The following is a 25,091-nucleotide window of genomic DNA, read 5'->3' on the forward strand; positions in this document are numbered from 1 at the left end:
AAGAGGACACAGTCTCAGGCAGCGCCAGGGGAGGTTCAGGCTGGATGTTAGAAAAAAGTTCTATACAGAAAGAGTGATTGCACATTGGAATGGGCTGCCTGGGGAGGTGGTGGAGTCGCCATCGCTGGAGGTTTTTAGGAGAAGACTTGACGGGGTGCTTGGTGCCGTGGGTTAGTTGTTTGGGTGGTGTTGGATTGGTTGATGGGTTGGACGCGATGATCTTGAAGGTCTCTTCCAACCTGGCTTATTCTATGTATTCTATGTATTCTTTGGGTCCCTTCCAACCCCTGATCTCCTGTGAGCCTGTGACACTACATCTTCACCTGCCAGCCAGAGATAAAGTACCTCTGTGGCAGATATTGTCAGGAGCAAATGGAAAGGCAAAAGAGGAAAGATGGGTCAGAAAAAGCTGACGAGGAGCAGGACTGAAGCTGCTAATTGCTTCTGAGCCAAGATGAAATGGGGAAGCAGCGTGCTGGAAGCTGGGCACGTGCAGACACAATGCTTACAGCGGCTGTTAATTCTGCACTGTGCAAGATTCAATCCTTGCTTCTATTTTCCAGGCTTGTTCTACACAGATCACCTTAAAGAATGACTCACAGATTTAATCCATCAGTTTGTTTTCTGTTTAAAGTCAGAGAGACTTAGCCTAAAAAAATCTCTATTTGTTGGTTTGGGGTTTGTTGGTTGTTGTTGGGTTGGGTTGGGTTTTATTTTGTGCACTTGCTTCAGTAAAGCTAAAGGTCCCTGGGCTTGTTTTAAAGCATATTTCAATGTGACCCAGCTAATCCTTTAATACCAGCTTTCCCTACCTTTGATCAGCCTCTTACTGTAGCTAGGAGAGATTAGATCAAACCTTTCAAAAACCCCCAGAAAGTTGGTTGCAGAGGATTTTTCTTACTGCAGTGAACTGATATTTTATGATCAACTCCAAGGTAGAAATAGTTGACCAGGGAATGCAGGTGGTATGTCCTTTAGGGAAGAGCTCTGCTTGGACAGGCACTGCTATAATGATGCTCTAGACCTTGTCTGTAGTATACAGGACAAAAAAAAGCCCCATTCCCTCCACAAAATTGGGTAGATAAATGATGTTTTGGTATCTACCAGCTGAAAACAGCCTCATAGTTGCATGTTTAGATGAATCATTTAAAGAACTGCATGGTTGCACATTCAGATGTTCTGTGGGTTTCAGGGAACAGACAATGGACAAACTGACACCCCCCCCCCAGTCCCCTCATTTATCACCCATCCTCCCATAAAGCAGTGCTCACACAGCTAGAATAGAATAGAACAGAACAGAATAGAATTAACCAGGTTGGAAGAGACCTTTGAGATCATCAAAATGAAACAGTCTGGGATCTGGAAACCCAAGATTGCTTGCAAAAGAAGAGATGCAGCAAAGGTGTGTTTCACAGAATCATTAAGGTTTGACAAGACCTCTAAGAGGAGCAGCTGAGGGACCTGGGGTTGTTAAGTCTGGAAAAGAGGAGGCTGAGAGGAGACCTCATTGCTCTTTACAGCTCCCTGAAAGAGGAGGTGGGGATTGGTCTCTTCTCCCTAGCCTCAGGTGATAGAAGGAGAGGAGATAGCCTGAAATTGTGCCAGGGGAGGGTTAGATTGGAGATAAGGAACAATTTCTTTGCTGCAGGAGTGGTCAGGGATTGGAACAGGCTGCCCAGGGAGGTGGTGGAGTCCCTGTCCCTGGAGGTGTTCGAAAGACATGTAGCTTGTGGACATGGTTTAATGGCCATGGTGGTGTTGGGTTGGTAGTTGGACTTTAGGACCCTAAGGCTCTTTTCTAATTGAAACAATTCCCTGACAGCATCCAGTCCAACCATCAACCATGGCCATTAAACCATGTCCCCAGGTGCCATGTCTGCACATTTGTTTTAGCTCCTCCAGGAATGGGGACTCCACCACCTCCCTGGGCAGCCTGTTCCAACCCCTGACCACCTTTGCCGCAAGGAAATCTTTCCTCACCTCCAACCTAACCCTCTCCTGGCACAGCTTCGGTCTGGAGAAGCCAACTAACGCTGGGTTGGGAGGCTAAGGGCGGTTGCTACACGGCTGGCAGAGCTTGGGAGCTGGACTCAGATCACTAATTTATTTTATGAAGAGATCAGGAGCTGTTGCAGCCTCCCACAAATGCCTATTGACTGAGTCCTGTCAGGTTTCACTCATCTTCAGCCAGCGCCTGCCGGCTCCACTCCCTTTCAATACCTTTTCAATCTTCATTTAGTAGAGACTGCAACCCAAGAGGGGAATAAACCACATGACTTAGCTCACAGATGATTTCTTTTTAAGGATGGCAAGAGCTGTCACTGATAAATATATATAAAAAGAAATCCATTAATGTCATGTTCTTTACTATTTGGGCAGCTCCAATTCCTTTGCTGCAGAGTTGTGCCTCTTCCCTTCTGGTTCTCCGGATGTCCTACCTCACAGCCTGCTCATAACAGCCCAGCTAGGGCATGAATGTGTAATGGTAGGTGGTTGGCAGGAAGCTTGCAGAGGACTCAATGATCTTAAGGTCTTTTCCAACCATGTGATTCTGTGATTCTTCCCTCATAGCCAACTCTCTCTTTTACACAGAGAGAGTGATTGCCCACTGGAATGGGCTGCCCGAGGAGGTGGTGGGGTCGCCGTCGCTGGGGGTGTTCAGGACGAGGCTTGACAGGATGCTTGGTTGCATGGTTTGGTTGATTGGGTGGTGTTGGATGATGGGTTGGACATGATGATCTTGAAGGTCTCTTCCAACCTGGTTTATTCTATTCTATTCTAAACCTCCCCTGGCACAACTTGAGGTGTAGAGATGTGGTGCTGAGGGACATGGCTTAGCGCCGGACCTGGCACAGTTAGAGAATGCTTGGACTCAAGGATCTTAGAGGTCTTTTCTAACTGAAATGATTCCATGATGAGTGACACATGCTAGTTAGAAGTTGGGGTCTGAATGCCTGTGCCAAGGCCTGCTCTTGGCTGTGACCCTATTTTGGAACCCACCCCTGTGGGAATGAGGCAGATCACAGAACACACTGGATTGGAAAGGACCTTTAAAGGTCATCTTGTCCAAGCCCCCTGAGGTGAGCAGGGACATCTTTAACTCGATCACAGACACCAGCCCAAGGTGCTTAAATGGTACTGGAAATGCCTGTGATGTCAGAGATTTCTCAGTTAACACAGCACTTGTGTGTTCCCTGTGCTGTCAGAAATAGCAAGCCAGAGCAAATTCCCAAATTAGGGAAGTATTTATCCTCCTCCCTTATCCTCAAACGTGTTGATAAACTTGTGCACAACCTGAATCAGCAGCTTCAGCAAAAGGATTATGTCAGATTAATTTCAATCTAATCCATTTTATATCTCCCAAGAAGGTTTTTTTTTTTGACTTCCTGCTTTTAATAATTTAAAGCACAGTGACTGTGGCATAATATGAAGAATAAATGATGGGAGATGCACTTGAGTGGAAGTTCTAACTCTCCATCACTTCTTATTCAAATGAGGGTTTCATCTGCCTGATTTTAAGCTTAATAAAACCCATTTGTGCTCAACTGTAATCATCTTCCACACGTGGAACCACAGGCAGAAGAATTAGGCTCTCCTGCAGCTTCCAGAGCTGGGGAGGGAGCCTCATGCCTGCCTCCCCTGCTCCCTGTGACACTGCTATGAGAAGAGATACCTGGAGTGGATTTGGGGCTGTCAAGAAGAAATGCTGCCAGGCTGCTTAGATCCAGCTTCAGCCTCCAGCAGCATCACTCCACTTCTCAGGAGCTGAGACCTCGCCTCACAGATACACTGCAAGGTGCCAGCAATTGGCAGGGTCTGGGAAAGTTATTTTCCGGTGCTTGGCTTGAGAGAAGTTACTCAAGGGCTTTTTGAGCTCACCAGCTCGTGCTCTGGAAACCACTTTGGAAATGCTGACACATCTCTGGACTTGGGAATTTGCCTAGTTTGTGAGGACATCTGAGTGGCAGTTACTATCAAGAGAAAAACTGGTGACGGATTCAGAGAGTTTTGAAGCCACACTCCTTGCAGTCTTCTCCATCTCCCATCCATCTCCACTGTGCTGCATTCTCCTCCAGTCAGCACTACCTAGACAAGTCCTGGTTTAATTTCCTGTCTTCCTGTTCTAGGAAAGACAGGAAATGAGCTGCAGAGCCACAGCTTGTGGCTAACACTACCCTACTGCAGGATTTTCTTATCTGTTTGGAAACTGAGCCTTCTCTCCACTCTTTCTTGCATCCTGCAAGCAGAACCTTCTGTGCACAAGATACTTTTAAGTCCTACCTGGCAAACCAGAGTGGTCCCCCCTGGTGCTGCTCACATCACCTCTGCCAACACCAGCCCCACTGCCATTGCCACATTCAAACCCATCACTGATCAGTGCCAACAGTAAATTCTTTCTTCCTTTTCCTTCCCATTGCCAAGGGACAGTTTCCCTGCTCCTATTTTCACTCCAACCTTTGGAGCAACCCATGAAAGGCTGCTCAGTGACCTTGCAGCATTTTGACAAATAGCTGACCCGGGCTGTGACCAGCTGAGCAGATTGGCTTTGCTTGGTTTCCTAGAGAAATGAGACTTTTACAACTCCCTTCTATTATTTTCACTAACTGCAACCAATTCTGACCAAGAAGCAATGATTTACAAGATGTTAGATAGGAAAGAAAGAAGGGGAGCTACTCATGCCTCAGTCAGGAGGAGGCAAGGTGTGGTTAAGCACTTTGGCAATCTGCTTGGCAAGAGGCAGCTGCCCAGGGCTGGGTAAGCAGCTCTGGGCACACCTCACTGGAAGAAAATGAAGGCTGAACACTAAGGTTATCATTGTGGTGTTGGGGCATAAAATGCTCCAGGTTTCCTGCTAGGCAAGAAACAGGATGAGAATGCTTCTGCCACAGCTAAGACAGAACTTGCAGCATTCAGCTTCCCATTCCTCTGCAAATTTTGCTATTCATGGAAAAGAAAGTGAGAAGCTGGCTTCACACTTAGAGGAACAAGGGTTCCAAGGCTCCTGCCCTAAGCCATTCTGAAGTGGTCCCCCAGCAGAAGTCTTCCTGCAGTGGCAGAAATGTTGCTGAGTGGGCAGAGCATGCTGCCTGGGCACAATGAAAGACCCTCCCCCTGCTTTTAGGCTGACGTTAGGTGGAAACATAGAATACATAGAATACATAGAATAAACCAGGTTGGAAGAGACCTTCAAGATCATCGCGTCCAACCCATCAACCAATCCAACTCCGCCCAAGCAACTAACCCACAGCACCAAGTACCCCGTCAAGTCTTCTCCTAAAAACCTCCAGTGATGGTGACTCCACCACCTCCCCAGGCAGCCCATTCCAATGTGCAATCACTCTTTCTGTATAGAACTTTTTTCTAACATCCAGCCTGTATCTCCCCTGGCGCAGCCTGAGACTGTGTCCTCTTGTTCTGGTACTGCTTGCCTGGGAGAAGAGACCAACATCCGTCTGTCTACAACCTCCCTTCAGGTAGTTGTAGAGAGTAATAAGGTCACCCCTGAGTCTCCTCTTCTCCAGGCTAAGCAACCCCAGCTCCCTCAGCCTCTCCTCATAGGGCTTATGTTCCAAACCCCTCACCAACTTTGTTGCTCTTCTCTGGACTCGTTCCAGCAAGTCAACCTCCTTCCTAAACTGAGGGGCCCAGAACTGGACACAGTACTCGAGGTGCGGCCTAACCAGTGCAGTGTACAGGGGCAGAATGACCTCCCTGCTCCTGCTGGCCACACTCTTCCTGATGCAGGCCAGGATGCCATTGGCCCTCTTAGCTGCCTGGGCACACTGCAGGCTCATGTTCAGTCTACCGTCGACCAGCACCCCCAGGTCCCTCTCAGCCTGACTGCTCTCCAGCCACTCTGACCCCAGCCTGTAGCTCTGCATGGGGTTGCTGTGGCCAATGTGCAGAACCCGGCACTTGGATGTGTTAAATCTCATGCCGTTGGACTCTGCCCATCTGCCCAGCCTGTCGAGGTCCCTCTGCAGAGCCTCTCTACCCTCCAGCAGATCAACTCCTGCGCCCAGCTTGGTGTCGTCAGCAAATTTACTGATGATGGACTCGATGCCCTCGTCCAGATCATCAATAAAGATGTTAAAGAGCAAGGGGCCCAGTACTGATCCCTGGGGCACACCACTGGTGCCTGGCTGCCAGCTGGATGTGGCACCATTCACTACCACTCTCTGGGCTCGGCCCTCCAGCCAGTTCCTAACCCATCTCAGTGTGCTCCCATCCAAGCCATGGGCTGACAGCTTGGCCAGGAGTTTGCTATGGGGAACGGTGTCAAAGGCCTTGCTGAGGTCCAGGTAGACTACATCCACAGGCCTCCCCACATCCACCAGGCGGGTCACCTGATCATAGAAGGAGATCAGGTTGGTCAGGCAGGACCTGCCCTTCCTAAACCCATGCTGGCTGGGCCTGATCCCTTGGCCATCCTCTAAGTGTTGCGTGATTGCACTCAGGATGACCTCCTTGACATCCTTGGCCTCTTTGGCTGTAAGCTGTTTCCAGAGCAATTTCCTCCCTTTCCATCAGCTCTTTCAAGGCTGACTGCTCTCCAAAGTTTTAACATAAACTTTGCTTAATGTTGACTGCGAGGGCATCAATGGAGAATATGACAAATGTTTGCTCTCATTGTTACAACAGCAGCTCTAAACATTTATTAATAATGTATTAATCCTTCACAGGAGACAAATGACAAGGCAGGGTGACAGATTTCAGAGAAGAGAGAGAAACAGCTCTAAGGTTGATGCTGTAGGAGAAAAAGAGTGCAAGTACTTGACAGCAACCAAAGAAAACTCTGCTCCAAAGCACTCTCTGCTGGGGGAAAGCCACGTTTGTTGATTCTCTGATGGTGTGAAAATGCCAGAGGATGATCTTTTCCCTTCTGCACTGTTCTCATGTGCTTTCTCAGGTCTTTTTCTCCCCCTCCCTCGTGTACCAGCATGAGAGAATGCATGATTTGTGTAACAGATCAGTCACAGAATCACTGTGGTTGGAAAAGGTCCTCAAGATCATCAAGTCCATCCATTATCTATCTCTACCAGGACTGCTGCTATACCATATCCTTCTGCACTGTATCTAGATGGCTTTTGAATTCCTCCAGGAATAGGGATTCTGGACACAGAGCTGTTGGAGAGAGTCCAGAGGAGGCCACAAAGATGGTCTCAGGGCTGGAGCACCTCTGCTATGAGGGCAGGCTGAGGGACCTGAGGCTGATCAGCCTGGAGGGCACTCTGGGGAGACCTTAGAGCTGCTTTCCAATAGCTGAAGGGATCCTGCAGGAAGGCTGCAGAGGGATTTTGCATGAAGGTGTCTAGAGACAGGACAAAGGGGAATGGTTTGAAGCTGAAGGAGAGTAGGTTTAGACTGGATCTGAGGAAGAAGTTCTTCAGTATGTGGGCGCTGAGACTCTGGAACAGATTGCTCGAGGAGGTTGTGGATGGGTGCTCAAGGCCAGGTTGGATGAGGCCTTGAGCATCTGAGTCTAGTTGAGAGGCATCCCTACCTGTGACAGGGATGTTGGAGTGGATGATCTGAAGCCCCTTCCAACTTGAGCCATTCTATGATTCAGCCACTTTCCCTAGCAGCCTCCTCCAGTCTTTGATAACCCTTTTGGTAGAAGATGTTTTCCCTACTGTCCAACCTGAATTTCCTAATGTCTAACCTACACCTGTCCTGTTTACTAGGCAAACCTCCCCTCAATCCCTTCACCATGTAATAGAGGCCATCACAGCCAAAACATTTTCAGTTGCCAGCCCATGAAATTCCCATCACCACTTAAAAAGTAACCCAACAAGAACAAAATACCATCAGAAAAGGAGAGAAAAGCTGACCAGAGGAGTAAGCACACACTAATCATTTCTCTACAGAGCACAGAAGTGGTCTTAGCAGCACTGCAATCAGGAAAGTGTTTGCTGCCAACATGCCTGGTGTCTCCACTTCGCTACCCACCGTACAGCAGGCAAGGCTGAGATTGAGATGAAATCAGAATTGCCATCTCCTCTGTCAAATGCTAAAATTTAGTTAGTTCTACTTGATTAAGTTGTGCAACAGAACTCAAAGTTCTCCTAGCTACTGGGAAGGGGGAAAAAAAAAAAGAAAGAAAGAATAGGCAGGAGAGAGAGAGAGAGAGAAAGAGAGAGTGAGCAAAGCTGAACACATCCATTACAGGAAAAGATGGGAGAGTAATTCCCTGTCAACATTTCAGCTCACGGACACAGACTGCACAGCCCTGCTTCCAGCTGCAGTAATGGCATCAGATGGGAAGGAGATATTTGAACAACTGAGCTTTAATGAATCTCCTCCTCTTTGGGAAGATGGACTCTTTTACAAGCTGATTGAGAACATGGGCGCTGCAGAGAGGCACAAAACTTCTTCTCGTTTAACTCTCGCCTTTGCTCACTCGGAGGCACGGGCTCCAGATGCTCTGGAAGGTGGCTTGACCCTGCAAGCGAGCAAGGAGCAGAGGGAGGAGGTGCTCAGGGAATTGAGGCTCAGGGCTAGAAACCACGCTGGGAAGGTTCAGTCTCTGGGTCACCAAGAAGTTTGTTAGGGGTCCCAAGCAAGTGGGCAAGAGAAGACACATCAGCAGATTTGTATCTGCTTATCTAAGCACTTCGCTATCTCAACAAGCTGTTAGCTGATTTATTTCTTGAGAGCTCAGTGAGCTAAAATTGGGAGGAATGAGAATAAACAAGCCACAGATGTGATGGGTGGTGGACAAAGAGATCTCAGAGCAAGACATACCTCTAGGGAACATGAAATTTAAATAATCAAGTAATTGAGAGATGATTTTCCTCAGCTCTCTCTGTGCTCTCTCTCACCGTTTCTCACAGCACTTGGCAATCCCAGGCTCTAACCCTGTAGGGGTTTCCCACGAGGGCTGGAAGGCAAATGTCATGAGAACATAGAATCCCAGACTGCTTTGGGTTGGAAGGGACCTTTAAAGGTCATCTAGCCCAACCCCCTGCAGTCAGCATCTATCCCATAATGCACATGGATCTTTCTAAGGACAAAGAAAGAGAAAACTGGGGAGGAAGGAAGGGAGTGACATCCTAAAAGACAAGTTTGTTTCTCTTCCCAAGGCAGGGAAGGTGCTCAGGCATTGGCACAGGCTGCCCAGGGAGGTGGTGGAGTCCCCATCCCTGGAGGTGCTCCAGAAACCTGTGGACAGGGCACTTGGGTTCAATGGCCACAGTGGTCTTAGATGGACTTGAGGAGCTCAGAGGTCTTTTCCAAGTGAAACAATTCTGTGATCCCATGGTACTCAGAGCCTCATCCCTGGAGGTGTTTGCAGCCAGGCTGGATGTGGCTGTGAGCAACCTGCTGTAGTCCCTGCTCATGGTAGGGGGGCTGGAACTGGCTGATCCTTGAGGTCCCTTCCAACCCTGACAATTCTGTGATTCTATAAATATGATAAAAAAGGCTTAAAACCACAATGGAATGAAAGACTGTGGATAAACTAAAGGTTCTTTTGAGGTTTGGGTTTTTACTTTGGTTTGCAACTTCCCTGCTTCCCCACACCCCCCCCCCAAATCAATTACTCTTCCAGCTCTTCTAGGGAGCGCCAGCAGATGGTATTGATCTAGCAGGGCTCTGAACCTGTCCAGCAATACAGCATTGTTTTATGGCATCTAAATTACATCTGAAGACATGCTGAGACACCTTCAGTGCTCTGGCCAGAAAACAAAAAAAGTCATGAAAACTTTTTGATGTTCCTCCTGTTTCCAAACCTGTTATTGGGATTCAGTTCATAGACTCAGAGAATCAACCAGATTGTAAAAGACCTCAGAGAGCATCAAGTCCAACCTATTACCCAACACCTCCTGGCTAACTAAACCATGGCTCCAAGTGCCACATCCAAGCCTTTTTTGAACACCTCCAGGGATGGGAACTCCATCACCTCCCTGGGCAGCATATTCTAACTCCTGGGGACTACCTAGCTGGTGCTGCAGTAGCAGCTAGTGGCTGAGATAGGGATCCTCATGGGTGTGATGCAACAAAATCAAAGTCACATTTTAGCTCCAAAAGGTTTTTAGCTCTTTTTCCTCTTATCCATTCAAGTCCCTACAGCTGCTCATCCTGCTGCTACACAGATCTTGAGCGCCACGTAGGAAGAAGCCCAGATGTAGGTTAGGCACGAGGAAGAAATTCTTCCCCAGGAGGAGAAGATGACACTGAAAGTGATTGCCCAGAGAAGCTGTGGAGGCTCCAGGGATTCCTGGAGACCCCCTTGCAGTCCTCTCTGGGCTGGTCTTAACCCACAGCACATTTGGATTGATTTTCATGATGAATTTCTTGCAACATTTGAATAGAGCTTCTACAAAGCATCATTAAGAAGAAAAACCCCTCTCAAAAACTAATGTCTGTAGGCCAACATCATTTCACTTGTAGCTGACAGCTCTTCCAAGAGGGATGCTTCCAAGAAAAGAAAGCATCAGAGTGAGCTCCAGCTGAAAGGAGAAAGGTCTGGATGCAGATGGAGATGACAGTTTTTACAGCCAAAGAAGGCAAATGATGCAAGAGAGGAGAGGAAAGGATTCCCTTCCAATTAACTGTTTTGCTAACTGGAAAAGGGCATAAAAATGTCATCTCTCACCTCTTCAGAGCAAGAGCTGCTCTCAGACGGAAGAGTTCTGCTTTTAAACTTATTTAAAGGAATCCTTTTCAATGCAGAACTGAAAGTAAGGAAAATAATGATTTCATTTTTTTTTTTTAAAGGTAGATTTTTATCTCTCTCTATATTATTTATTTTTTTCCTCCCAGACAGTTTTATGCTCCAGGCTTGGTCATTAATGTCCCCAGGCACTTTTTGCAAGGATGATGAAGTTAGCTTTGCAGTCCTAATCAAATCCCAACCTAAGTAATTGCGTTTGCTCCATCTGAATGCCACTTCCAACCAGACAGATCATTTTTCACTTCTAACCCAAAGAACATTTTTCACTCCTGCACTACACCAGGAAGCACTTGCAGTGTTGTATCCCAGTGGTGGGATAGGGAGGGATGGGATGGAGCTGAGCTCTCTGCAGCGTGGCTTTGCAAACGCTGCCCTGGACCCCGGGGATGGAAGCTGCCCCTGCGGTTTTCTGCCGTGCAGCTACTTCCCACTGATATCTGATAGTCTCTGATGAACCTCCATCTGCCCAGAGCTGGAAGAGGAGATAGCTGTGGTAATTGTGCAGTGGCTGCTGGAGACCAAATAGCTTCGATTACCGCGGGAGATGCGCGGCTGGCCGACGGAGACGCCGCGCACACGACCCAAACACATCGACTTGGCAACCTCAGCCTCCTTTCTAACCTTAGGGGGAAGAAAAAAGGAGAGAGGACAAACCTAACAGAAAAATAGGGTCACAGAGGAGATGAACTCCTGCAGAACAAGAGTTCCAGGGGGTCTATTCTGACTTTCCATCACATACTGTCCATGTGAACCAGAAAACAGCAACCAGCAAGCCTCCAGCCCAGCCCAGTTACAGAACTGTACCACCAAATTCAGACTAATTGTGGCTCTGGTTACACTGAAGATTATTTTCTAGCTGGAACAGAGCAGGTCATAGATGGTGGTTAAGTAGGAAGCCACCTCTCATTCAAATGACTGATGGAAATAATTACCCTTCAGTGTTCTGCCTTTCTGCCCAGCAGGAACATGCTTACCTCCCTGTCACTGCAAGATTCTCTTTCCCATGTACTTGAACCCGGACTGGAAATAAGCCCAGCACCTTTCTGGGCTGGTTTTGTATCACCAATACATACATCCAGACCCAAACCTTTCCCTAAATCACAAATCATTGGTTCATAAAATCATTTTGGCTGGATAAGACCTTTAAGATCATCGAGTCCAACCAACATCTAACTCTACCAAGGCTGGTGCTAAACCATGTACCACAATTTCCTTCTCACAGCTTACCTGAGCCACCACCAGCTGCTGCCTCTCCACCCAAGTTATTCAGGCTGCTGAGATTTCTTACAGCATACCAGAAAACTCTCAGTAACTGCAGGGAGAAGCTTTGCTGGGGAGATAAAGGCAAATGTGCCCAATTCCTGTCTCATCTCTGTGCTGTCTGAGCAGTCCCTGTGTCCTAGAAGATGGGAGCCCATTCACCCAGGGAAAAGCAGGAGGCAGCACCACATGAGCCACTGCTGAGTGGGCTGTGTGGGTGGGGTTAGCTCTTCTGCCTGGAAAGGAGGATAAAAACCTCATGCCTCAGCTCTTCAGCTACCCTTGGCCTTCCTGGACTTGGCCAGTTGACACTATCCACCTGTGTGTGCAGCACAAGTAGTTTGAGGTAGGATGATGACAACATCATTCTTCACAGAATCCCAGCATGGTGGGGGTTGGAAAGGACCTCTGAAGGTCATCTAGTTCAAGCTCCCTCTGCTAGAACAGGATCACCTACAGTAAATCACCAAAGATCACAGTGTCCAAGTAGGTCATGAATGTCTCCAGAAACAGAGCCCACAACCTCTTTGAGCAGCCTGTCTTAGTGCTCTGTCACCTTCAAAGTGTCTTCCACATAGAATCATTGAATTATTAGAGTTGGAAGGATCATCTAGTTCCAACCCCCCTGCCATGGGCAGGGACACCTCACACTAGATCAGGATGTTCATGAGATTCACCTGGAGAGACTAAGGGTTAAGAAATCATAGAATGGTTTGGACTGGAAGGGACCTTAAAGATCCCTGTGGCTCTGCAATGGGAAGAGACAGCTGCTACTAGAGCAGGGTGCTCAAAGACTCATCCAGTCTGGCCTTGAGTACTTCCAGGGAGGGGTCATCAGTTATACAATAGGATTGAAACTCTCCTGATAATCTCTGGACTAAAAGGCAAAAATGGCCTTGAAGCCAAAAGGTGAGTGAGGCCCCAGCTGAATAATTCCAGCAGGCAGGAATGTTTGCCAGCCAGTCAGAAGCAGGCTGAAGAAGCTCCATAAGCACTTGTCTCTTCCTATCCCAGCAATAAAAGCAGCCTAGCAGCAAAGGGCTTGCCAGGCAGTTTGCATCCTGCTGATGAGGACAGACAGATTTCAAAGGAGGATGGCAAATTTCTTTAAAAGGGCCCCAGATCCATTAGAGGTGATGGCTTGTTAGTGGTGCACCAACCCACCAACCCACCGCTGAAGGAGCCAGCCCCAAGAGCCGGTTGTGGATCGTACCACACGCGGCACTTGTCAGGCACACACAGCCCATGCCTGAGAGGGTGTCTGGCTAGATGTGACTTGGCTGACTGCATTTCAGAGAATCAGAGTCCTTCTGCTTGGAAAAGGTCTTTAAGACCACGGAGTCCAACCATTCTCTAACTGTACCAAGCCTGGTGCCCTTTAGCACTACATCTCTGCATCTTTTAAACACCTCCAGGGATGGGGATTTGACTTCCTCCTAGGGCAGCCTGTTCCAGCCTTTGAGAACCCTTCAGTGAAGAAGTTTCTTCTAATCTCCAACCTATGTGTAACAGTGCAATGAGTTCAGGAAGTCAGCCAATGGCATGTTTACAGCCCATTTGTGCTCAGCTGAAATGGTTGGTTTGCAGTTCCCTCTTTGAAGCAATGGGCACAAAAGTGCTTCCAGCACTATTTAATAGGGGTTTTAAATTATTATGATTAGAAAAGCAGTAGGAAGATTGCATTCTTAGAAGCATAGGATAGTTTTGGTTGGAAAACACCTCTAAGATCACCAAGTCCAACCATCAGCCCAATACCACCATGGCCATTAAACCACAGCCACGCTTTTCTTGCACAACGCCAGGGATGGGGACTCCACCACCTCCCTGGGCAGCCTATTCCAATCCCTGACCACTCTTGCAGCAAGGACATGTTTCCTGATCTCCAGCCTAACCCTTCCCTGGCACAATTGCAGGCCATTTCCTCTCATTCTATCACCTGATACTAGGAAGAAGAGTCCAACCTCCACCTCACTGCAACCTCCTTTCAGGGAGCTGTAGACAGCAATGTGTTTTCCCCTCAGCCTCCTTTTCTCCACACCAAACAACTCCAGCTCCCTCAGCTGCTCCTCTCCAGCCCTGTTCTCCAGACCCTTCACTTGCTTTGTGCCATTCTCTAGACATGCTCCAGCAGCTCAGTGTCCTTTTGGAGTGAGGAGCATTCCCAAAGTAAATCAAGTGAAGCTTGGACAATTGCTAACAGATGCTGAATAGCCAGGACACTGAACTAGTGTCAGTGAGTGTTTGAAAGCAGTAAATAATGAAAAGATGATGCACAAAAATGGTCCTGCCAGCAATCTTCATCTTTTGTTTTTGCAGGACATACACCCAGGCCACAGACAAGAAGGCTTCTATGAGTGGCACAAGATTTTGGTCATGTCTTCTATATACACACACATTGCTTTAGCTCACACCAGATCATCTCCTAAGTGCATACTCAGTCAAATCAGGCTCTTTCTCTGCACTTACACCCAACTGGAGGTCTTCCAGTGAATCTAGCCAACAAAATCCCCCAGAGTGACTCTTTCAAGAGCTGTTTTCATTGGAAAAGCTCTTTAAGACCATCAAATCCATCCATTAACCCAGCACTGCCAAGTCCACCACTAAGCCATGTCCCTCAGCAAAACAGAATCACAGAAACATTCAGGTTGGAAAAGAGCCTCAGGGTCACCAAGTCCAAACCAGAACCCTACTCCACAAAGTTCACCCCTAAACCATATCCCCAAGCACCACATCTAAACCACCTTTAAACACACCCAGGGTTGGTGACTCCACCACCTCCCTGGGCAGCACATTCCAGTGCCTGACCACTCTTGATGGGAAAAATAGCTTCCTAATGTCCACAATTCATTCAGGCTGGTACCATCACAGCTTTATCCTTTAACATGTGCCATTTACACTTCCTAAACACAGCCTGAGCATGGAAACCTTGCAAGGTGCTGCAGAATGCTGAAAGCAGGAGAAAGAAACTGCTTTACCTCCAGAATGTGGTGGTGGTCCACACAGCAACACCATGCCTTGGCCTTGACGGACAGACACTGTGCTTCTCGTTCTGGTCTTGAAGTTCTCAAGATCTGCCAAGAGAGAAAGAAGTCATTAAAAGAGAGTTTAAGCTTTGGTTGGGGTTTTCCTGGTTGTTTTGGGTTTTGTTTTCCCTCCTGAGAAGGACAGAAGGTTCATCAAGGCTTTGCTGCCTGACAGAGAAGTGAAGTGAGCATCATGTGGGAAAGTAGGTTGGTGGGAGCTGGGTGGGTGGTGGGGCAGTGGGAGACTCTGGTGGCAGAAAAGCAACAAAGAATCTCCACAAGCTGCAAGGCTGGCAAGGGGGAAAAGGTGCTGCTCTACCCAGGGGAGAAGACATGCCTAAAGAACACTCCAGCAACCTGTAATGCTGCTGGTTTGTTTTTAGAGACTCATGGAACTTTGAGCTCATCAAGTCCAACTGCTCACTTAATGCTCACAATCCCACCACTAAGCCACACCACATTCATACCTCTCTTAAATCCCTCCAGGCATGGTGACTCCAGACTTACTAATTAGTTGCTAATAACTAATCACAGCCTCCACTTATGCTCTAAGCCAGCTGTGTTCCCCTTTAGGAAACTTGTTCTTGATGCCCTTGCCACCCATGTGTAGAAATCCTTCCACTCCCACAAGGGAGCTTCTTGTACCAGCTGTGTGTTAGCCACACACTGCTTAAATTAAACTCTTCCTTCCACCTCTCTCTTTTCCCTCTCCTTCAGAGTCCAGCTACACTCCTCTCTCCTTGCACATGGAATTCAAGAAACTACTCTTAAGTGATGAGGTGACTCTGTGGCACCAGGTATCGATCAGCTCCATCGGCTGCTGCACCCGACCACTATTACACTGACTCACTCTGGTAGCCTTTTATCTTTTTGTTTTGCTTTGGCTTTCAGTGCAGCTGAGCTGTGGTTTGATGATTACAAACCTGTTGTCAGGGCAGCTGGGAACCAGAGAAAGCAGGCAGGTGATAAATATTTAACAGCAGGAACTAGCAGGAACATCATTATAAGGTTAGGAGGATGAAAAATTAAGCCTTGACTTTTGTCCCCCCTTGAAAATGTTTTCTGGAAGCACTGGCATGCATACTTTAAATAAACAGCCCCAATTCTTTCAGCCTGTCCCCATAGCAGAGGTGCTCCAGCCCTCTGATCCTCTTTGTGGCCTCCTCTGGACCTTCTCCAGCAAGTCCATGTCCTTGTGCTGAGGGCCCCAGAGGTGGACACCACGCTCCAGGTGAGGTCTCACCAGAGCAGAGGAGCAGAGTAGCAGAGTCCCCTCTCTTGGTCTGCTGGCCATGCTGCTTTTAACGCAGCCCAGGATGGGGTTTGCCTTCTGGCCTGCAGGTGGGCATTGTTGGCTCACACTCAGCTTTTTAGCCACCAAAAATTTCATCTATTTTACTGGTTTTATCTATTATTTCATTTAATTGATAGGAAACTACTACTTCTACTATATTCCAACAAAAAAAAACCCCTCCCCTCATACATACATCAATCATTTCTTCATACATCACTGAATTTCAATTTCCAAATGAAAACATGACTAATACTCAGGCTTAGAGGGGAGAAAAAAAAGTCAAAATCAACCCAAACCCAACTCTTAGAGGCTTTTATGCTGCTCTATTTTACTTCAAGTCTCTCTCTAGAGACTTCTGTAAAGCAAATTTGATAACACATCAGTGATATTGCTCTACTGAGTCGATGTTAATAGCAAGCAGCTACCAAAGCATAATACCTGTATCTGTGTGCCTATCTCTGTCTTCAAATGGATCATTATTCCTACAGAGTGAGATATTCAATGAACCATGACAAGAGGAAGCATGTGCTTGAAGGGAAAATGAGGGATTGTAACGCAGGATCCAAAGAATGAAACCACAAGACAAATGTAAAGGTCTTGCTGGTGCAGCCAGGATGGAAACAGATGGCTCCAAGCTGGGAGCTTCTCTTCACCAAAGGGCCACAAGCCAGGACTGAGCAGAAGTGGGTTTGGCTGGAGCAAAGACAACCATGAGTAAGAATAGTATCTAAAGAAAACACATCTGAGATGCAACAGAGACAGAAAACAATGAAAACAAAGCAGGCAATACAGCTGGAGGAACTGCATGTGTGAAAACAGCTGCAGCCAGTCCCAGCCAGGGGCAGTTTCACAGATTGCATTGTGTTGGAAGGGACCCTCAGAGGTCATCTTGTCCAATACCCCTGCAGTCAGCAGTGTCACCTCCAACTAGAGCAGGCTTCCCAGGTCCACATCAAGCCTGAGCTTGAATGTCTCCAGGGATGGGGCTTCAACCACCTCCCTGGACAACCTGTTCCTGTGTTTCACCACTCACCATGCAGAGCTTCTTCCTTATGTCCAACCTAAATCTGCCCTGCTCCAGTTTCAAACCATTGCCCATCATCCTATCATCACAGCCCCTTCTAAACAATCCCTCCCCAGCCTGCCTGTAGGTCCTCTTCAGATATTGAAATGTCTCCCTGGAGCCTTCTTGTCTCTGGGCTGAACAACCCCAATTCTTTTAGCTTGTCCCCACAGGGGAAGTTCTCCAGCCCTCTGACCATCCTCATGGCCCTCCTCTGGACCCTCTCCAGCAGGTCCATGTCTGTGTTGTGCTGGGGGCCCCAGAGCTGGAGAGAGTACTTCAGATGAGGTCTCACCAGAGCAGAGTGGCAGAATCACCTCTCTTCACCTGCTGATCCTCCCCACCATTGTGTTCTCCTAACCAAGCAGCCAGCAATGGCTGAATAATCTGCATCCAGCCCCAGTATCATTGTACCTGTGCTAAAAATGTCTTTGATTAGGTTACTAATACCTCAGGTTATCAACAAACCCTTGGGTCACCACATAAAGGGTTCTTTTAGCCCATGTCAGTTGCATGGGCAGGTTGGTTTGGCATTTCACCCCTGAGTCTTGGTTGGATGTGAGAAACCCGGATGGCTAAAAATGGATCTGATCATTTTAAACCTGAATGGTTAAAAACAAATCTGATAAATTAAAACCTGAATGGCTAAACCCAAATCTGATCATTGAAATCTGGAATGGTTAAAAACCCAATCTGATCATTTAAAGCCTGAATGGTTAAAAACCAATCTGTTCATTTAAAACCAGTTAAAACTGGATCTGATCATTTAAAACTTGGCAACTAAGGAAGCTAAAATTTGATCACTGGTAATCTGGGATCTTCTGTAGGGGAGAAAAAACCACCTTTACTACATAGATTCAAGGTGCCTGTACAACAGGACATAAAGCAGTGGTACAGGTAAGGGGTAATTAGATCTTCATAGATGTGAAGTGCACAATCCACTTAGGTACACAGATACAGCTGAGACACCTAAAGTCAATTTTCAGGCACGACTTAAAGAGATTTGCAGAGCATAATGGGGTTTGCATTCTCACACCCCTCCTGTAATTTGCAGATGATCCCAACAATCTGAAATGTAGAATGATGTTTAAGGTCATCTTCAGCCCTTGGATTGAAGTCGATGGGATTTTGGTTTTTATTATAGACCACATGGCTTCTCTCCAAGGGGAAGCTGAATAGCTTGGCAATGACATCATGCTGAACACAAAACCCCCCAAAACTGATCAGAGGGACTGGCCAAATCTTCCTGCTTCACACTGAAAAAAAAGAGCCTTCCGCCAAGAGATAGCTCCTGAGCCTTCTTCCAAATTGGTTCCATCACATTTGCATAACTTTCCACACACACCAGAAGATACTTACACATCCTGGACAAAATACACAACCAGATGGAGACAGAAGTCATTTGCATCATTGCCCACGGAATATTATGGCTTCACTGGCTGTAGACTATAAACGAAGCTAATTTGGCCCATAAAGTAGTCTTGAAGATGAGATTCCAGTGCATCTCAATCAATTTCAGATTGTAGAGGACACTGGCTGGAAGAAATCATAGCCTGTCTCTAGGAAGGCAGGCTGAAAGCACTTTAACTGATGACTAGCACCCACAAAAGCATTAAAGCTTTTTGCTGTGGAAACACTTGACAAGATTTGCCTCCTGATATTTATGGCTCTCATATCTCTCAACACTATCTCTATAAAACCTGTGGCTGGCTTTTTAAAAGGCAGGGTTTATGTCACCCCCTCCCTTCTCACAAATGCACAAAGATGAAGTTCTTCTGCCCCTGGCCTTGCTGTTGTGTCAGGACTAGCTGGTGGGCTGTGCAGCTCTGAAGACAGCCCCCTTTTGAAAGGTAACTGAATAGAATTTGAGCTTAAGAGCTGGTGCTCTGATGGACAATTTTTAGAGTCATTGATTCCAGAGGTAGTTTAACAAGTGTAGGGATGAAAGCTTTCTAATTTGACCTTTAGAAGAGAAATTTCCCTGGGATCTCTACTGACAGAAAAAAAAAAAGTTTTAGAGGTAAAAATCTTGCTCCTCCCCTACCTGCCTCTCCTTTGGGAAATATTTTGGCTTTCTTATGGTAGGCATTGAACAAGGTATTGCCTGTCTGTATCTACCAAGTGGCCAGCTCCAGTTTGGACTTCTAGGTCTTTCCTTTCCTTGATCTTTTCTGTCATCACTCCTGCAAGATGCAAAAATTCTCAGATGAATCTTTGTCATGGGGACACCTGCAGCTGGAGGGCTTTCATGGTGGGGTTTGCTCTGAAGTCTCAGCTTGGCTGCACAATGAGAAGAAAGGTGGAGGTGGAGGAGCTCCAGGTCTGAACACAAAGTAGACCGCCTCTCAGAGGAGGCATGGTTCCTGCTGCCACTGAGAAGGTCTCACAGCTTCTCCTGGGTGAGTCAGAGCAAGCTGCAAATGGCCTCACTTGAGTAAGGAAAGGAGAAAGCTGTTGTGTTGCTCTGCAAGCCAGGAGTGTGTTTTAATTCCAACCCCTCCCTGTCCTCTCATCACTCACATCTCTGACCTATGCATCATCTTGGATGTTGATATCTCTCTCTAAAGACAGTCAATATGAGTTTTTAATCTTGCCAGGTCTTTCTGACCATGTCTCCATCAAAGACAGACTGATTTGCCTGCCTACATAGCTCAGATTCCTCCTCAGGCTTCTACCTTGCATCCCAAAGACTGTGACAGCTTTTCCCTGAGCATTGCCAATGGCCAACACTCAGCTGCAGGAGTCAAGCATCCTCAGGCAGCGCTTGGACCACTTTTTCTTTCCCCTCTGACAGCAAGCATGAGCCACTTCTCACCAGGATGGCTCCTCCTGGAACACCATATCACAGCACCTCACTGGGATTTGATCTTTGCTTCCAAATAAGCAACAAGGCAGCCCTTTTCTTTTTGCCTTCATGTCTTTCATCTTGCTGGAGAATAAGGGCTGCAAGTCACCTGCTGTTCTCTTCCCAAATCAAATCACTCTGTGACGTTACCAAAAGAAGAAAAACAACCTCAAAAGTGGAAAATCAACCTCAAAAGAGGAAAATCAACCTCCTCAGCTTTATGTGCCATTTCATAAAAGCTGCCTGGTTCCTACCCTTCTGCAAGAAACATTTCCAAGGTTCATTTTGAAGAAGCTCTCTCCTGCTTGAGACAAAATGCTGAGGACTCAGAAAGTTTGACTTTACTACTTTCATCTGGAACCTCTGGGCAGACATTTGCCCTTGGGCTGACTTGAATGGAGCTACTTTGTGTTCAGAAGTTTTTGGGGTTTTCTTTTTCTATTTCCCTAGCCAAACAAGGGTTACTGAATATCTTCTTCCACACAGCTGACTCTGTAACAGCCACAAACTTTTGGTGGAAGGAGATACTCATTGGAGGTGTTTAGGAGAAGACTTGATAGGGTGCTTGGTTGCATGGTTTAGTTGATTAGGTGTGTTGGATGCAGCATATCTCTGCCTTGGCTGCTTATGAGTAATGGGCTGGCCAGAGAGGTAGTGGAGTCCCCATCCCTGGACATGTTCAAAACCCTTGTGGACATGGAACTTCAGGTCTCTCCTCAGCTACAACAACAACTACGCTAAACAACCCTGGGGCCCTCAGCTGCTCCTCACAAGACCTTCACCACCTTTGTTGCCCTTCTCTGAACCTGTTCTAGCACCTCAATGTCCTTCTTGAAGTGAAGGCCCCAAATCTAAACATGGTACTCAAGGTGTGGCCTCACCAGTACAGAGTACAGGGGGACAATCACTTCTCTGCTCATGTTTGTCACACTATTTGTGATTCAGGTCAGGATGCTGTTTGCCTTCTTGGCCACCTGAGCACACTGCTGGCTCATGTTCAGCTGATGTCCCTGCTGACTTTGCAGGGGGGTCGGACTAGAGAACTTTTTTGGCTTGGGTCCCTTCCAACCCAAATGCATCTGGGATTCAGTGATTTCCCCATCTTAATGCAGGTGGACAGCTCCCACACAGGATGCTGAAGACTCCCAGCCAGGGAGCTTTGTAGAAGAGGTCTCACAGAGAAGCAGAAAAAGGAATGAGGCAGGAAAACAGAGGGGAGTGGCTTTGTGCCCTCTGCAGCCAGCACATCCGTGACAAAACAAACTTCCTGAAGAGGACGAGCACGGACAGCTGCTGGGATTTGGAGGACAAGCAGAACTGTGCACACCCATCTTCCCAGCTGCCTCCTGAAAAAAAACCCCACAACCTAAACCCTCCATCTCCTTAATTTCCAAGGTGTTTCAAACAGGTCACCTTTCCTCCATGCTCAGACACTGGTTAATCTCTGCGGCAACGATTTAATTTGGGTGCAGAACGGCTTCAGTGGATCAATCCCTGTGGTCATTGCTGGGCTGGCTCGTTTAGGGAAGGCAGAGAGTTTGGTGGGGCCCTGCAAATGTTTTCATTATTAATTGCTCTTGAAAGAATGACTTCATTGATCATTTAATCTCCACAAAGCAAACGAATGCACTTCAGGGCAATAAGAGGGTCCGGCGGCAAGGAATTTGAGCAGCAATTAGAGTTTGTTTCTTAGCAACTAAGAGCAAAAATGATGGGATTTGCTTGGCTACAGGAATCATCCCAGCAATGGGAATACTGAAAAGAATCCCTCTGACTGTAATGTTGGGAGTAATTTTCATTTGTCTCCCATCAGAATGCAATTATTTGGGGATGGTAAGGTCAAAGACCCAAAGCCTTCTCGTTCAACCACATCATGACTCCGTTCTCTGTTACTGGTTGTGTTTTGCAGTGCTGAGTCCCAGCTGCTAATCCACGTGCAACAATTGTTATTGCAGAAATAGATCTATAAAACAAATTCTTTTAATACAGTGGGGGTGGGGGGAAAGCAGTTTCTGGACACAGTGCTGGGATTCCCTGAAGTTAGGAGCATGCTCCTGGCAATGAAGAAGAAAGCGAAGTGTTCCTGCAAATGAATTATCCGATGGGCAATGTATGGTAGAGTCATAATGGTTGGAAAAGACCTCCAAGAGCGCAACTATTAGCCTCACACTGCCAAGGCCACCACCAAACCATGTCCCTCAGCATCACATCTCCATGGCTTTTAAACTCCTCCAGGTGTGGGGATTCCACCGCTGCTCTGGGCACCTTCTTCCAGGGCTTAGCCACTCTTTCAGTGAAGATTTTCTTTCCTAATATCCAACCTAAACCTGGCACAACTTGAGGCTCTTTCCTCTCATCCTGTCATTTGTTATCTGGGGGAAGAGACTGACCCCCACCTGGCCCCAACTTCTTTTCAGGTAGTTGCAGATAGTGAGAAGGTCTTCCCTCAGCCTCCTTTTCTCATGCACAGAAGAGAAGTTTGATGCTGCTGCACCAGTTCACAGTAAAAAGAAGTCCACTTCCAAACCCTTCCTTCCAGGCATGGTTTAATCTTCAAACACAGCAAAACAGTTCAGGCTAAATTTCACACACAAAATCAACCACTTTGCTTGACTGGGGCTGTCTGCAGGAGGAGGGGAAGGAGAAGGAGGGGGAAGAGGAGGAGGAGACATTTTCCCTTCCATTTAATCTCATTGCCCACAGCCCTGGGCTCTCAAGGGCAGCACGGAGATGCTTTGCTGCAGCTCCAGCATCCTCTGAGGACATCCATCCTTCAGCCCCGTTGTTCCCCTCTTCTGGGGCCTCATTTCTCTTCTGAAAATTGGTATCTCAGTCCCACCCTGGATGTCTCAATATCGTTTTTGCCAGCTGCAGGGAATACCAAGAGCATTAGCACGGAGCTGTTACATTACAGATCCCAAGGAAAATGATTTACAGGAAACTGCACCAACTTCAGAGCAGTGTCTGGGGAGGGTGGGATGAAGGACACCAACTGTCCTCCTGGTGAGGGGGGTGTGCAAAATGCTAACCCCACCCTGAAAAGTGGATCCCATTTCTCTAACAGCTTGGGGTTCACAGCCATGATGTTTAGGCAGCTTTTACAATGGGGTGGGGCAAAGCAATGGCATGACTGGAAAAAAACCCCATGACAATCTGAACTTGATTTGTCTCTTCAGATACTCATTTCCAAACCAACAACTCAGGGCAACAGCTTCTGCCTGGCTACTCAGCAGCTCTCCAGAGGGTTTATTTCCAAGCAGCATTACTGCAGGTGGTGCTGGCTTTGTCTCTTCTCAGGTTAAGCTGCAAATCCTGCTGAGGAGTTTAAGGCCAAATTGAGTCTAGTTATCACAGCAGGGAAAGGATATTTCATCTACCAGCACTGGGGGTGGCTTCATGGGAGAAGATGGAGTCATCTGATGAGAGAGCAGAGTGGAGCCATGGCCTCATCCCCGGGGATGCATTAGCTGGCGCAAGTGGATGCGGTCATGGTGTGGAGACCCTTGAAGTGAGGGGCGCAGGGGTGTCCAGACTGAGCCTCTGCACTGCCCACATCCAAGAGCTGCCCAGCACCTTTGAGTCCTGCCAACGAGAGCAGGAGCTGAGCAGGCAGAACAACTTGCAAATTCATCACTTTCTGAGGGGTATGGCCCAGGGCTGGTGCCACTAAAAATCGATTCGAGTTTTATTGTTGACTGAAACGGAAGCAGGATCCAGGCCACAGTAAACAGCTTGAATCCTGTGTCTGGCTGGCTGGGTACATCTCCAAACTGCTGCATCAGAGCTGTGCTTCTTTTCCAGGCATAACTTCTTATTGATTTCACTGTTATGTCCAAACAGAAACTACAGTAGAGTGAATAAAATTGTCAAGCTCAGCCCTAGCCCCTCCAATCAAAAGCACATCAATTAATCTACTTCAGCTGGGGGTTTGGACAGCACTTTGGAGAAGCCACTGTTAGGATCCAGCCTTGGAGTCTAAAGCTTGGGGTTTGGGGTTTTTGTGGTTTTCTTTAAGCTGCTGAGTGCCTGTATTGCTATAAACACAGGGTTTAGGGTGTCATTAATCCATATTCTGGTACTGGGGCAGAGCAGATTCCTTCACTTTCTGAATATCCATTCCAATTCAGACATGAATGGCACTGGAAATGAATTTTAAAGCAAGGAAAACAAAATAAAAAGAAAAGAACAAATTTTAAATGTAAATGATGGAGCACCAAGGAAGCACTGGGGGGAAATAGTAGCACTTTTATCATAATGAGTTTGTAACCTAAATACATATTTCAAGGATTAAATTGCTGACCCTCTCTGACCTCCACAGGGGGTTGAATAGAGAGATCATGGTTTAATCTGCAGTGAAAATGTGAGAGAGGAATAATGCAGCCCTTGAAGGATGAGCAAACAGGTATTAACGATGCCCCAGGATTCACAACTTAACCCTTAAGTGGTGTGAAGAAAAAAAAAGCAAGCTCAAACCCTCAGACATCAGCCTCAAAAGCCTCAGCAATAGCTCTCCTCAGACATTAAAATGAGCTAACACAAAAGTCCTACAGCACACCAGTCAGGCTGGGGAGTTAGGGACTGCTGTGGACAGCTGTGGTTATTCAGCACAGTCCTGAGTCTTTAATCAAACCATAGAATCATTTTGGTTGGAAAAGTCCTCTAAGATCAAGTCCAAGCCTCGACATGACACCACCATGGCCATTAAACCATGTCCCCAAGTGCCATGTGCACACCTCCAGGGATGGTAACTCCACCACCTCTCTGGGCAGCCAGTTTCAGCTCTTGATCACCCTTTCACCTAGGATCTTTTTCTAATATCCACTCTAAACTTTCCCTGGGGCAACCTGAGGCCACTTCCTCTCCTTCTATCACCTGGTACTAGGGACAAGAGACCATCTCCCACATGGTTCCAACCTCCCTTCCAGGGAGTT

At 47.2% G+C, this 25,091-nt stretch overlaps 1 protein-coding gene across 1 annotated transcript in view; it reads right to left on the minus strand.

Annotated features, from left to right (window-relative positions):
• The window catches only part of LOC104309251 (contactin-4), a 416,486-nt gene that overhangs the window by 116,691 nt on the left and 274,704 nt on the right, over positions 1–25,091 (minus strand). The window contains exon 6 of the mRNA XM_054180010.1: positions 14,911–15,006. Within this exon, the coding sequence (XP_054035985.1) occupies positions 14,911–15,006 (96 nt within the window). The remainder of the gene's footprint in view (positions 1–14,910; positions 15,007–25,091) is intronic.

The sequence above is a fragment of the Dryobates pubescens genome, chromosome 1 (genome assembly GCF_014839835.1).
Source record: "Dryobates pubescens isolate bDryPub1 chromosome 1, bDryPub1.pri, whole genome shotgun sequence".
NCBI lineage: Eukaryota > Metazoa > Chordata > Aves > Piciformes > Picidae > Dryobates > Dryobates pubescens.